The 16232-nt window shown below is 32.1% G+C and overlaps 2 protein-coding genes across 2 annotated transcripts; one reads left to right on the forward strand and one right to left on the reverse strand.

Moving 5' to 3' along the window:
- Positions 1 to 96: 96 nt before the first annotated feature.
- On the reverse strand, positions 97 to 928 carry LOC106359791 (lachrymatory-factor synthase-like). Its single transcript, XM_013799425.3, has one exon. The coding sequence runs from the start codon at positions 668 to 670 to the stop codon at positions 179 to 181; it is 492 nt and encodes a 163-aa protein (XP_013654879.1). The 5' UTR covers positions 671 to 928; the 3' UTR covers positions 97 to 178.
- A 9577-nt stretch (positions 929 to 10505) lies between these two features.
- BNAA08G11990D lies at positions 10506 to 13107 on the forward strand. The gene has a single exon (XM_048738883.1). It carries the CDS (start codon positions 12497 to 12499, stop codon positions 13073 to 13075), a length of 579 nt encoding a protein of 192 aa, XP_048594840.1. The 5' UTR covers positions 10506 to 12496; the 3' UTR covers positions 13076 to 13107.
- The last annotated feature ends 3125 nt before the right edge of the window (positions 13108 to 16232 follow it).

The raw sequence follows: 16232 nt of genomic DNA on the forward strand, positions 1-16232 counted from the left end.
CAGACTATAACGAACAAATTAGTTGTAATTAGATTACTAATCAGCAATCCGAAAAAATGAAATGCCATAAAACCATAGAACGCACCATGTCAAATGTATCTTTAATTCACTTTTTATTACGATAAGTTGAAAACCACACGCATGAAATACAATGAGCTTTCACAACATACACAAGGGTTTACAGATTCATTTCCATTTTACTCGCCCAATGTTTAAGAAAAAAATCAACAAAGGATTCAAGATCTTCCTTCTTCCATCCATCAACAGGATCAGACGCAAACGACCACTCTAGTAGACAAACTTTTCCACCGTCCGATTCATCACCACCGTCTACCGTCGTTACTTTGACTGTCGCCACGTAAGATCTGAACCCTACGTTATTCTCGAGGACCTCATAGCTCAAACACCGTTCGACTGGATCGATCTTGACCAAACGCTCTCTAGCCCATTTGGTTTCCTCATCGTCCTTGGTTTTGGTGGAGGTGCAGTATCGGACCAGACCGGGCTGACCATCGGTTCCTTCGACACGGTAACATGTGTCAATGGTTGGTAACCACTTGTGGATATTGCAGAAGTCTGAAACAACTGACCAGATTTGCTCCGCCGTGACGCCGTTGACTTGGGCGACTTTTTTACCCTCCCACCTAAGCGACGCCGTTTCTTTTTCCATTTCGCCGTCGAGTTTAATGATTGGTTTAGTTAGTTGCTTCGGTGTAATGTTTCTCAAGGAGTTTAATTGGTAGCACAAAGCTATTTATACTCGACGTCAACCGTGTAATGGATACTATAGTTACGGTTTTACCCTCAGTTCACCAACAAACCAACTGCAATCCAATAACTATTAACTACAAGATATGACCCCAGAATGTTTTAATTTAATAAAAACCATAAAATAATAAATTATTTTATTATAGTATTATGATTGTTTTTGGCATATGTTCTTTGAGATTTATTTTATACTTAAAATTTGTTTTCGTATATAAGTTCAATTTAATATTTATATTTTATAATCATGGTGCATAAATTTGTTGTTATAAACTTTATACTAAGGATTAGAGAAAATACTATACATAAACATTTAAACTGAACACAATCTGAAATAATAAACGAAAAGTAAAAAGAAATGGAAGTTAAATACATCAATCGAGTCAATGACAATATTATACATGTTCGTATGTCCTAATTTAATGTTTAATTAAATAAGTCTTTAAAATTTTATTTTGCTAGGTTTTTTAAAAAGGGAAAACATTCTATTTTATAAATGTCCTTTTTATTTACAATTAAAATATTCTTTTACAATTTTATTTAAGATTTTAGAAAAGGTCATTTACTGTAATATAACCTATTACAATTATGTTCTCCTTAGAATTTCAGACAAAAATATATTGCTATCAAATAATTATTTTTAGTTATTAATAAATATTTTTAAAATCGCTATATTTACAATCCGTATCAATACTAACTTTACATTTCTTTTGTTAATTAAATAATTTTTAGTATCATGTTCATCATCAAACAATCTCTTAAAAATAATATCAAATAACTTTTTACAATTTTCTTTTGGTTAGGACTTAGAAATATTATACAAATTTCTTTTGTTTAAGATTTTTTAATATAAAAGGAAAACAACTGTCAAATATTCTTCTACAGTTTTGTAGAATTTTAGAAAAGGAAATTAATATTACATAGTCTTTTACAATTATATTTTGTCTAGGATTTAAAAAAAAACTAAATTTCTATAAATAACTTTTTCCAGTTAATATTAACTATTTTTAAAAGTTGCAATTTTCAAAATTTGTTTTTTTAATATCATTAATATTTTTTACAAATTTTCTTGTTAATTGAATAATTGTTACTATCATGTATATCATTAAATTTTTGTAGTAAAAATTACTATTAAATAAAATTTTACAATTCTCTCTAGTCATAATTTTTTTTTAAAGGAAAAACTCTTAATTTGTTAAGATTAGAAAATGATTTTTTTTAGAAATCACATTTATTTAAGATTTTAGGAAAAGAAGAAGTTATTTTCACATAATATAAGTTTTCATTGACACATTAACAATCTAATTTTTAATTGACACATATCACAATCATATTAGGTAAAATATTTGAGGTTAATAATTATTTCAGTAATTAAAAAAATAATTAGTTTATTTCTTTTAGATTTTTGTACAACTATTTTAATTTTAATAAAAAAAATCTGTTTAATTATTTATATATTTTGTATTATATATATAAACACATATTTATCATATTAACACGTACTTATGTACGACAATAACATCAAAATTAAAAGTTATGCTAGCATCATAAGATGTAATAGGGATAATAAGAAGTTGAGTTGTATCAAGAAATTAAAAGAAAATACTCAGGCATATTTTTCATGTAAATACTATTGTGTTTTGTAAAAATAATATGTGGAAGCTTAAACCTAAAAATATATGTGAAATATTTATAGCTATTTTTTTCATAATAAGAAAAAAATTGTACTTATAGGATTTTACAATTCGTTTTATTGTTTAACATTTTTTTCTTAAAATTTAATATTTATCTTTTATAATTCTCCTTCTTTAGTATCTTTTAAAACAAACATTATAATAAATATAATAATAACAATAATAATAATAGTAATAATGATAATAATAATAACAATAATAATAATACTATTAAATAATATTTATAATTAATTTCTAAGAAAGATCGTTTTTTATTATTTTAGTTTATATATTTTTGACTGTGATATAATTTAACATATATCACATTTTTAAATATATAACTCAATATATTTAAATAACCAAGCTCAATATAATCTTCTATGATTATATTTTCATTAAAAGTTAGAAAAGAAAAATTATACTAAATAAATTGTTTTTCAAATCTATTTTTTAGGATTTTTAAAAAGGAAAATTTCGAAAAACATTACTACTAAATATTTTTTTTTTAAATCGTTTTTACTATTAAATAATTTTTAAAAGTAGTTTTTTCAAAATTCGTTTTTATTATCTTATAATATATATTTTTAATCATTATATATATAAACACATGTCACAATATTAGAAGGAAAATTATTATCAAATAATCTTTTGCAATTATCTTTTGATTTGGATTTAAAAAAAGGAAAATTACTATCAAATAATATATATAATAAAAAATTTAATTAAATTTGTTTTTGTTAATATCTTATTATATATATTTTTAACTATGAGATAAATTAACACATGTCACAATCTTATATATATAATTATTATGTATCGCGATCATGTTAATTAACAACTTTGAAGAACCAAACTTTATATAATAAAATTAGATTTGGACCCGTGCGTTGCAACAGACTTTATTTGATATTTTAATTTAATTAAAAATATTAAAAATCATTTTTTTATTATTTTAAATTATTTTTGCATATGTATTGTGAAATTTATTTTATAGTTAAAAACTCGTTTTCACACATAAGTTTCAGTTAATATTTGTTAGAGCTAGAAAAAACATCCAAACATAAAAATTTAAACCGGATCCAACCCGGAATAATAATTATAATGAAATAAAAAGGAATTTGGAATTTAAATAAGACCAAGAAGCAATGACAACATTATACACTTTCTTATATACTAATTTAATATTTTATTAAACTTATCTGATATTAAATAATTTTCCTTATTCATTATTTATTAATGATATATTTTCATAATAACATTTTAATTAAAATGAATTATAAACTACTACATAGTAAAAATAAAAAAATGTAATAAGATAACGATGAAGATTGATTTGTTTTTGACTAAACATACGTACGGTGACAATAATAATAATCAATTTTTTATGAGCAAACATGAAAATATATATATATCAAACATATGTTTGATTTTCGTATAACCAAACACATAAAATACCAATCACGACAACATCCTAAGTTTTTTTTTTGTTAATTTAATAGCTTTAGCATCATACTTGTCATCAAATTCTCTTTTTAATACTATTAAATAGGTATGTTTATTTTTGTTAGAATTTTTTTTAAAAAGGAAAAAAATTATATTTTATAAATTTCGTTTTAATTTACAATTAAAAAAAAAACAATGAAATACTTTTTTATATTTTTGTTTAGGATTTCAGAAAAAGAAAAGTATTTTCATATAAACTTTTACAATTATCTTCTGTTTAGAATTTCAGAAAAATATTATTGCTATCAATTAATTCTAGTTACTATTAAATAATTTTTAAACTATGATTTTTACAGTTCATATCAATACTGTCACAATATTATAAGGAAAATTATATCAAATATTTTTTTGCAATTATCTTTGGATTAAGATTTAAAAAAAAGGAAAATTACTATTAAATAGTATTCTAATTATTTTCTAATAAATTCATTTTTGTTAATATGTTAATATATATATTTTTAATTATGAGATAGATTAACACATGTCACAATCTTAAAATATATAATTTCTATGTGTCGCGATCATGTTAATTAGCAATTTTAAAGAACCAAGTTTTATATAATTAGATATAGGCCAAACTAAGATCCAATCACAAAGCATGCATGGTCCAATGCCCTCTTTTTTTTCTTTTTTTTAGAGACAATGTGTGGAATATCCCCAATTAAGATCTAAATTTGCTGAATGTCCATAATTATGAATAACCCAAAAATGAGTAACCTTTTGACACTGTGCGGACGAAAATGCCCTTATGCTTTGTCGAAAACAAGTAACTCTAGATCTATCAGCTAAATATTTACATAGCAGGTAACAATCTACATACCAACTAACATATCCGCTAATAATTTCAGTATCATCTAACAATCTATGTATCAAACAAATGTATCGACTAACAAATCATATATCAGTTAATAAACCTATTAACAATTAATTAGTTATCTATTAAATAGCTCCAAATCTATTTGTAACAGCTAACACTTCGTGTATCGATTAAGAATCCATTAAAATCTAAATAATAGCAGTTAAGTAATAAAATATCTACTAACGTATATATTATCTAAAATTTGATTGTGATTCGAAATTGGAAACATTAGAATTGAGGTGAGATAATAAGATTAGCATTATGGGCATCAAAAGAATCAGAATAAAAAAATAAAGATTTGAAGAATTTGAAGTAGAAGTAGAATTTGAGATAATAAGGTTTATTAACTGATATATGATTTGTTAGTCGATACATTTGTTTGATACATTATGGTTCTAATCTAATATGATGACAAATTATCCTTTTTGATATTCAAATCCTATTTAGTAAGGTAGAAGTAGAACCATTAATAAACCCTTCATACCACGTGGTAGAAGAGCTTTCACAAGTTATTACTGATTTGTAGAAGAGCTATTGGTATTGTTCCTACTTCGTAACAAATTATTATAGCTAGTTGGACAATTAAAAATTAAAAGTAAGTGTTAAAGTTATATTGTAATTTCTATTCATTTCCAAACTAAAACTGTTCTCTTTTTTGTTTTAACGTTGATTTATTACGATCTTACAATTATGATATAGGAAATATTACATAGACGATTCGACAACCGACAATACTACCTACCTTATGAAGACCTACGCCTAACTGTATCACCTGAGCCGTCCTATGAAGTTTCACGTCTGGCCAGATTTACTTGCACCATGTTGAAGATCCCTTACAAGTCTTTCCTCTGTAGTCTGCATAATTGTTTAATAAACTGATCTCTCCGGGACTTGAAACCTGGATTTCCTGTAATCTGCAATAAATTACATAGTCTGGGATTCGAACTCCAGACTTGGGTGTAGAAGCCTTTAAACCTTAACCAATAGGTTACGGTGCTTCCACAACTAAAACTGTTCAGTCCCACGATCCGACACTACAAAGATACTCCACTAATTAATACAGAAATTACGAGACATTAAACTTTATAATAGCAAAGTAGGAATTAATCCTATATCGTTTAACCATCATTAGCTTACCAAAAAGTCTACAGCATCCTCTCAAATTTATGTAATCAAAGTGAAATTATACCAATCTTTTGCTAGCTTGGGGTCTGATCTCTCGGAGTCCTCCTCTATCGATGCCCCGGGGCCGTTGCCAGCCGCCTCTGTTGAAGCCAGGAGCCACCCCCGGTGAGTATTAGTCTGAACTGTCCTCTGTTGATATTCTCTTGATTTATCTCGGTGATTGAGAAGCGGTTTGAAGGGGAAATTTAATGTTGTCTTTTAGTCTAGTTTTTCGTATTAATTTCAATGCTTGACTCTATTGAATTAGCTTTGAAATTAATTTTTAGTTTTTAGGAGCTTTTAAAAAAAATAATTTTGCAGTCCTTAAGAACAGAATTGCTTCATAGCAGATTCTAGTTCAATCATTTTGTAACCAAAACCTCATTTTAGTAGCGACATTTACTTTCTTAAAAAAAACTTTTGCTTATTACAAAAATATAAAAGGAGAATGTTGGCCACCGGGGGACGGGTTGGAAAAGATGTTCTCTCTCTCAATCTTTCAGAGAAAGAACATCGTCGATTCTTTGATGGTCGGTGTCTCTTCCGGCCTTTCTCCCACTCGTCGGACTTTGCTTCCGGGAATCGGTCGCTCCTTTAGGACTGGCTTTGCCGGCTTCTCTCTCGTTTCTCACCCTCTTCTGTGGTGTTATCGGAGAGCTTGAACCTGGATCTCTCGGCTCCTCTTCCCCTGACCTCCGCGTCACTAAGTCCTCTTTGGCTCGATTGACTCTCCAAGTCTCCAACTAAGGATAAGATTGTTTTCTCCTCCCCTAGATTAGGGTTGATTCACCTTCTCTCTTCTCTAAATCTTTAAAGGTGACACATGATTAGGTAGGTGAATCTGATCTTTTAGATAGATCAAAGGCTTTCGATTCTTCATTATCAAAGTGGAGGTCTATTAGTTTTGATGTCAGCTTGATTTTCTTCATAACGGTTGCTCTTCGTTGAGCTTTCTCTTTTCGTTGTTGGACCCTTTCGTCTTCTGGTGAACAAATTATGATGATGTGTTGATGCGGTGGATCGTCTCTTTAGACACGTGTTCTTCTTCGGCTTTTCGTCTTAAACGTGTTTCAAGCTTGTCATCGCTAAGGCCAGTGTGCCTTCAAACCTTTTTGGCCGTATGTGGGCCTCGCCTATAAATTATGTTTATCTTTAAACTGGGCCAACTGTTTAAGCTGCTTCTCTTGTTGCTGGTCTTTCATGTTTGGTCTCTTTATCTTTATGTTTGTCCGCCCTATCTTTTGTGTCTCTTTGCAAATTATTTCCTTGTTTAATAATGTACCAGTTGACAAAAAAACGTTGGCCACCGGCAGAGCCGTGCTTACTATGTTCCTAAAGAGGCAATTGCCTCAGGCCCCATCATATTAATCAAATTCAAGGGCCCCCTTTTTCCAAATTTTAGGACTTCATTACTCAAATCAATGGGTTAATTTGCTTAAACATCTGTGAATTATTACAATTTGAGCTATATCAAGGAACTTACAATAAAATTACATGAGTTATTATTGGTTATGATTTTCATGACTTGTTTCTTTTGCTGGTTTTCTGTAATGTTTTAGATATAATTTTAATTTATTTTCATAATCTTATAAGGTATTTAATTTATCACATGATTTTTATTCTCTTATAAGTTTCTAACTTTTAAAACTTTATTTGGCAAAATAATTCATCAGATATTTACAAAATTTCAATAGCATATTTTTTAATATTGAATGTTTAATATCTTATTAACTTATATAATTTTATAAAGAATAAAACTTATATATAGTTTTTCATAACAATTGCTAAATACTATATACGATTAATATCATCTATATAAATTTTATAATAATAATTTTTACAGTTTTACATAGTAGTTATGATACATAGCTTATTTTAAGTTTTGCCTTAGGCCCCTAGAAAGCTAGGCACGACACTAGCCACCGGAAGTGCTTTCGAATCACTGAATAAATTCAAGATACTTGCGTATTATCCGGTGTGCATATAGAACTCACCTCGGATCATGCCACCGGAAGTGCTTTCGAATCACTTAATAAATTCAAGATACTTGCGTATTATCCGGTGTGCATATAGAACTCACCTCGGATCATGTGTCTACTTAGATTATTTTGGCATATGTTTTATTTATGCTATTACCTGGTTACTTCACCTAATTAGGTCAATACGAATTAGTGTTGCGTACCACTAGACTACAGTTTGGCTTAAACTCAAAGATGTCAAAGCGGGCTAATTAGAAAGACTTAAATTATTGATAGATTAACCCTAATCGGTCTTGTCTTGTGACTATATATACTCGGATATAGTCCGCTGTTTAATGTGTAAAGATGTTCCAAATCAAAGTTACGTACTAGGTTTCTCATTTGCTCTTTACTTATGAGATATTTGTTTGGCGTTTTCGAAACACCACCAACCCTTCCTTATTCAAGACATGCATATATATATAGGTTAAAAATAAAGTAATATATATAGAGAGAGAGATATTAGTATTACCATTGAAGTATCTAGTTCTCATACCAAATTCTTAAAACTAGATTGAATATCTTTGACCTTAAATCTCAAAAAGTTCGACGTTTAGAGCATTTTCAGTCTCACTTTGTTTTTTATTCTTAACCGGAATGAAATAGAGTATGGAGAAAGAAATTCTCCAACTCAACTTCATATTTCACTCCATAATGAAGTTTACTCCATAAATAGAATGATCTAATTTTTATTTGTTCATTACTCCGTTTATAAAATTAGATATGGAATCCGATTGTAGTAATTTTTCTCTATTTTTTTATTCTATTTTGAGAAAAAAAAATGAAATTTTACATTGGAGATGTTCTTAATGACTTACGGAAAAGTGAGCACACCTATTATATTGAACCAGTGCGAGAGGGAAATGGATAATTATATCTTAATTACAAACGATCAACATATTTGAAAGACAACCGTACCAGAGCTGAAATTAACTAGAAAGAGGTTACTGAAACAATTATGAAGCAACACAAACGTACCAGAGTTAGTACTACAAAGAGGTTAGAACATACATACATACAATGAGAAAAGTTTATATATGAAATACGAAATTTCACGACCAAGGAAAAGTAAGTGAGGGTCGACTATTCACATTTTTGACGGTCTAATAAAGACACAAAAATAACTAAATATAGTAACGAATTTTTATGTTCAACCAATATGGATAAACAAATGAGATATACAGAGTTTCTCTCGGTCACAGAACTTAAATCGTATTATCTTCCAATAAGCATGATGCAAAAATATACAGTAAAGTAAATATGATTCATCTTGTAACAAACAAATTCTTAAGCCTTGCTTGAGAAGGTGTCAAATTGGAAACTGTAAAAAGGGTTATCTTACTATGTCTTTTTCGGGCAGGAGGACCCTTTTACATTTTTTTTTTTTGAGCAAATCCTTTTACATATGTTTATATCCCCATATAGATGTACTTTAGTCAAGGAAATGAAAAGGAGAAACTAATGATGACAATATGTCCAAATTATTAAGCACTCATTGCTCAACAAAATGCCTGAATATTTACAATATCTAGGCCTAATTTTAGGTCGGACAATGTGGTTTTTATGACTCCAGCTCATTGACACTTCTTCTAGGCGTAATAATTCTCTCGTTATTATATAAAATGTGATGATAAATAGCATTTTGATACTCAGTTATAGTACTGGAATCTAAACAAGTAATTTAATCGTAAAGTGAAAACAAAACAAAAAGTTTAGTTACATGTATTTAGATAATTAACACATCCAGTCAGTTAAAAGTGCCATCATGATTCTGTTAAAAAGATTATACTTGGTTCTTGGGAAACATAAATTTCCACGTTTCTTTTTGGTTAATCATTCATTCCATAGAAGAAATAAAAATCATTTTGAAATATTTGTGTAAAACCAAACTTCTAGACAAATAATAATCAAATAAAAAAAAGCGGCCGGTAGCTCTACTAAGACCATCCACAATGCTGATACTCTTGGATCTATAACCAAGATAAGTTTTTTAAATTATTTTATTATTTTTATTTTATTTTTTAGCTAAAAGAAATAAAAAAGAAGGAGCCAATCGCGGGATTCCACGTGGCAGGTGGGATCCGTGCACAGTAACAAATCTGATCCTTAGCTAATGATTAATTTGGCACAAACTCTTAAATTTAATGGGCCCCACATATTATTATAATACTTTTTTGTTAAGGATTTTTTGCTAAGTATCCCCATTGGACATGCTCTAAGAGCATTTCCAATGTACATCTCTATATTTTTCTCTAAAATAGAGATCTCTATTATAGAGGTGGATTTGCTCCAATGTATGTCTCTATAATAGAGTTCCTATATTTTAGAGAAAAATATAGAGGAATCTTACTTTTTACCTCTATATTTAGAGATGAAAATACCAAATCTTTATATTTTCCCCTATAAATAGAAGAACTCTATTATAGAGGCATACATTGGAGCAAATCCACCTCTATAATAGAGATTCTCTATTTAAGAGGAAAATATAGATATAAAAATAGAGGTGGGTTGGAGATGGTCTAAGCGAAGAACCGGGTTCCTGCCTTTTATCGATTTAAGTTTGTTATGGTTATTGCATTTTCACCTGAAACCATTTATTTTTACTGAATTTTTGAAATTATAGTACAATGTAGGCAAATTCAGAATAAATCGTTAATTATATTACCACTAGCTTTGTTAACTTGAAATTTTTGAAATTCCCGATCCACAATCCAGAATAAATCGTTAGTTTTATTACCACTAACTTTGTAAACTAAAATTTATGAAATTCCCGAACTAAAATATCCCAAATTTTATATTAATATAAAACAGTGTCGGCCGTCGAAGTAACTTACGAAACTTGGGAGCCAGAGACGTCCATCCAAATTGAAAGAAAACAGTTCATGATTTTCTTTTCTCAAAGAATATTTTTTTTTTGTCCTCTCTCAAAGAATATTAGTTATTTAGTTTTCTCGATAAGATTTTAACTCTTTCGACAAAGCAATCAAAATCAACTTTTCTGATTTAACATTAAACAAATATGACCAATGGATCTCTACCCGTATTACACTTTTTGCATATGCGAACAACTAGAGACTAATCTAATTACCATCACCATAAAGAATAAACTTAGTTTAATATATCTCTTCTCTCTTTATTTTTTTCTACGTGAGAAAGAAGTTTACTAAAGACATACGAAAAGAAAAAAAAGATAACAAACTATTAAAATCCATAAAGACAGACACGGCTCAAATAAAATTTGTATAATGAAAAAAAAACTGTATAATGCAGCTGTTATCATTGCACTAATTAAATATTGTTTTGCTTTAATGTGAATTTATATTCTAAAGTAATCGCGTCGCTTTTGTTGGTGGTTAGATCAATCTTCAGTATCTGTATTTACCAGATATCTGCTCCAGTTGTCCAACATGTTAGATCTTTTTCTTTTGGGTGCAATCCAACATGTTAGATCTACGAGACATTAATTGAGCTATTTAGAAGTGATAGTTTACAAGTTTAGACATTTATATTTTAATAATAATTTCAAATCAGTTCCATATGTTTCTATTTTTCATATCTAAAACTCTATCTCATTCGTAATAACTCATATGTGGAATTCAGAATTTTTGGAATATAGTTGATGTATTTTTATGTCTTTAACAAAAGTCCATGAGAAATCTTTTGGCATTCATTATAAAGTCTTTTAACATAAATTGAAGTTCTTAAATTTAACTTCGGACCTCATAATATTACATGTAAGAAATTTAATTCAGTGTTTTCTAAAAACCCCTAAACAGTTTTGTTTTATTAATAAGCATGTTCGTTTTAAAGCCGCAGCAACTGGCATCAGCGGCAATATACAAAACTACGACGGAAATAATTTTCGCGTCAGTCGCCAAGGATCGATTAGAAACAAAAAATTAGAGTTGCCGTTGCTGCTGTTATTTCTAGCGTCGCATCTGCCAGTTATTATTGGCTGTAGCGACTGAAAAATGAAATTTCTTTATCCGCGACTGTGATGTATTTGTGTGATCGTAGCTGTTATTTTGAAGACGTTGCCGCTGTAGCTGGCGTTTATTAAACGAACAGGCCTAATAACTCTGATGCTATCAAACTGTACAGCTATGTCATAATTTTATAACCACAGCATATAAAGAAATATATGAAATTTCATTCCTAGATAGCTTGAAACTACAATAATATTCTCTAGATCACGTATAATTTATTATGTTAAAAATATGTACATTTTAATATACATAGTGTTAGTTTTTTTTTCGTTTTCTGGTGGGAGACTCAAACTAGAAAATCCTTTATAAAACCAAGAAAAAACAAGTCTTTTAACGGTTGAGATCATAAGTATCGGACCCATAGACTTATTTTTCCTATATTGAAACAAATTTATAAAAAAAAAACTCCTATATGCGTAGTAAATATAATGTTTCCGTTATATATAGACCATAAGTTTCTTCATTAATCCCACTTTAGTTTCTTTAAATCCCACCCCTCAAAGCATAAGCCAAACCTCTCTTTCTCATATGCAAACACACGACCAGATGGAGGTATGTTCAACAGTCACGACCAAGAAGCTCTCAAGCCTCGCGAAACTAATCCTCTTCACCATCCAGAAGGTCTCAGACGCCTCACGTCACAAACTCCTCACTACTCTCGATCCACACTTACTCGCAAAACACGGCAAGACCCTACGCAAGTCTCTGAACGACGTCGTATCAACTTCCCACTCCCGCATCACGTGCCGTCCCTTCGACCACGACGACGTACGATCCTCCTTCATCTCGCCTGTCCCCATCCAGCTCCACTACGAGTTCAGCTGCAGCAGCACCCCACCGAGACGTTCCTACGCCTCAACCACCACCGGCTACCACGTCAGCATAGGACGACGCAAACCGCTTATCAACAAACGCCAACGCCACGCGTATATAAGGTACAACACGCTCCCTAAGGTCCGACACGTGGCGGCGGCCGTGTTTCCTGACGTAGCTAGCAGCACGGGAACCATGGATAGCTGCTACGTGGACAGAGCCGCCGAGGAGTTTATACAGAGGTTCCATAGACAGCTGAGGTTGCAGAGGTGGATGATGGCTCAGGAGGTTTAGAACATGAGAACATTTGATTCGTCGGCGTCACTTTCATTACACCAAATATCATATCAAGTTAAAAAAAAATGAAAGTATATAATAGGTAACTTAGTCTCGTTTAAACTCTCTATATAAGTTCTTAATTTTACGTTTTTCCTCTTTTGTTTTCTGTAATCCATGATCGTGTTTAGGATCTGCGTGGATGAACCTGTAGGTAAATCAATCTTTCGAGATAGCTCTCTATGTGTATTGCAGCGCATGTATCTGAATATAATATATCGTTTAGTAGTAAAATAAATAAATGAAAATATCTTTACATATGTTCATGAAATATTTAAACTATGATAGATGACCTAATGACTGTTAACGTTTTTACATAAATGACTTCCATCTAATGACTGTCATATCAACGTTCAAATCACTGCCTTAAAACATGACATGATTTATTACTGATCAATTGACGTTTTTTGGGGTGATCTAATACATACGTTTGTTGTTTACATATTACGTTATATATACGTATTTTTCTTCATTGGTCCTTAACTCCTTAGAGTACTTCCAAAGCAATGGGGTTGCTCTTAGTGTAGAGGTATAGTACCAAGCCCTCATGGGGGAAAACATCCGTATGCATTGAGTTTATTATTTGTTATGATAATAATACAATTTGTCAGTATGTTTGGGCTATATACAGACATAAACGACAAAAAATCAGCCAAATGATGTTAAAATTTGCTATTAGTATTATATACTTGGTTGCATTGAAAATACAACAAAGATAAAACATACCAATTGTTTTTTTTTTTTTAATTCAACCCGAGAACGGAAATTTTAGATTCGGTTACAAGCCCAAATTGAACAAAAGCTCCTAAGTCAATGTATTACAAACTACGTTCGTCCACCCACTAAACCCGGTACGTTCAACATGATTTTAAAATTCTTAGGACCCGATTGCTGTTCTCACCGAAAATGATGACCATGGAACCGTGAGGTTCTCCTCGTTACCCTCGGATGCCGAGAACTTCCATGTCATTCCCGAAGTAGCTAGCTCTCAGGGATCTCTTTGGGCTCATAACTTTCACCAATGAGCGCGCAGACGAAAATAGAAGTAGGAATTAGAAGCTATACCAAGTGAAAAACGCTCCTAACTCGCTGTGCAAGACTTCTATGACGCCAAAAGACGGACTCGGTCCAGTCGCAACTAAACGAAGCCGAAAACACTCCAAGACCTGCAAAAACATTAGAGAAGCAACACCACCATGAGCTCAACAAACTCATGGCGCTGGGAAGTGCCGCCTCCACCGACCAAGCCACCGAAGGATGAGGAGACTCCGCTGACAAACAGAGACGCTCGAGACCCTCGAAGGTCGCCTCCTCCGAGAACCGGGTAGAGGTAAGTTCTTGACGCCTAAAGCAGCAACCTGTGGCAAGGATGAAGCTTGAACAAACACAAACAGGAGTGAGACCAAGCAGGAGCAAGTCGACACGCTCCGCTTGTGAATAGACGGGAAGAGGGAGGAAGACTGAGAGGAAGGCCGCAACATCGCCTTGGAGATGCCATGGACGACGCCTCCAACACCGCTCTGGAGCAGCACTTCACGCAAGACCACCACATGCTTCGACACATGCCGATAACACGAGCTACAAACACCTTCGAGTAAACGGACCTCCGAAGCTCTCAAATCGCAAGTACTACAGATCCCGCCTGACCTAGACGCCCAGGAAAAGACAGAGAACCGACACCACACAACCATCGCTCGTCGAGACCAAGACAGACCGAAGACTGCAGAAGAAACCGACGGCGAGACTCCAACTCGCCTCCACGCGCTACCGGCCCTCCAAGGGGTTAAAGGAGCCCCTTGCACAGCCCTAAAAGCCGACTCCTCAGCCTGAGAATACACATACCCCGCGCCGTCGCTCCAACCCTCGCAATCTACACCGGAGACGGAGCTCCTCACGTGCGAAGACGTCTCAAGCGAAACCCTTGGAGCAGAGCAGCAAGTAAAGTAGAGCAAGTGAATGTCACAAGAGAGAAGCAAAGAGAAAAAGGAGAGGATTAAGGAGAAGAGGAGGGCTCCCGGCGTCGAACGGACGCTCACGCGCCGCCGATGAGCCGGAGCCACAGAGATCTGGGTTTTTTTTTCTCTTTTGTGTTGAGAGAAGAAGATAGATGAGAGAGAAAGTAGTATCCCCTCTTTTAACATACCAATTGTTATATATCTGCTAAGCCAATATTGTAGTAAGATTGGTAGTTTAACAAGGCTCTGTTCGTTTCCTCACCCAGGTGATCCATCTGGGTGAAGATGCAAATTGATGTTCGTTTTGTGCATTATAATGCTACATCCAGATGGATCACCCAACTGAATTTTTAAAAACTAATCTCAAATTCTCACCCAAATGAAGGTGAATCTTGATGGTGCATCTGGATGTAGATGCATCTAGTTTAGTCCAAAATGATAAATGACAAAAAAGACTTTTTAAAATCAAAATATTATTTTCAAACCGTAAATTCTATTTTTTTGCATATACATTTTTCCGCTATAACCAAAAAATGTGTTTTCTCGCAAAAACTGAAAAACACACTTTTCCGCCAAAACCGCAAGATGCGTTTTTCCGTAAAAAAAACATAAAACACACATTTTCATAAAAACACATTTTTCGGCTAAACTAGTAAAACCACACTTTTCGACCAAAACCGAAAAAACGTATTTTCCCGTAAAAAAAACGCATTTTCCCGCCAAAACCAAAAAAAAACACATATTCCTGCCAAAACTCCTAAAAACATTTTTCGGTCAAAACCGCAAAAATTATTTTCTCGCCAAAACCGGAAAACACAATTTTTCCACCAAAACCGGATAAAACGCATTTTCTCGCCAAAACCGAAAAACAAAATTTTTCTGCCAAAACTGGAAAAATGCATTTTTTTCGCCAAAACTGAATTTTTCCGCCAAAATTGGAAAAACGCATTTTTTTCGCCAAAACTGAAAAATGCAATTTTACCGCCAAAACCGGAAAACACATTTTCCCGTTAAAACTGGAAAAACGCATTTCCCTCCCAAAACCAGAAAAACGCATTTTCCGCTAAAACCGAAAAAACGCATTTTCCCACCAAAACCGAAAAAATACATTTTCCCGCCAAAACCGGAAAAACGCATTTTCCCGCAAAAACCGGAAAAAT

Source organism: Brassica napus, chromosome A8 (genome assembly GCF_020379485.1).
Source record: "Brassica napus cultivar Da-Ae chromosome A8, Da-Ae, whole genome shotgun sequence".
Taxonomy (NCBI): domain Eukaryota; kingdom Viridiplantae; phylum Streptophyta; class Magnoliopsida; order Brassicales; family Brassicaceae; genus Brassica; species Brassica napus.

What these genes read in the sequence shown, in the direction of transcription:
- LOC106359791 (XM_013799425.3), bottom strand. Translation starts at nt 670, where the DNA reads ATGGAAAAAGAAACGGCGTCGCTTAGGTGGGAGGGTAAAAAAGTCGCC.
- BNAA08G11990D (XM_048738883.1), top strand. Translation starts at nt 12,497, where the DNA reads ATGCAAACACACGACCAGATGGAGGTATGTTCAACAGTCACGACCAAG.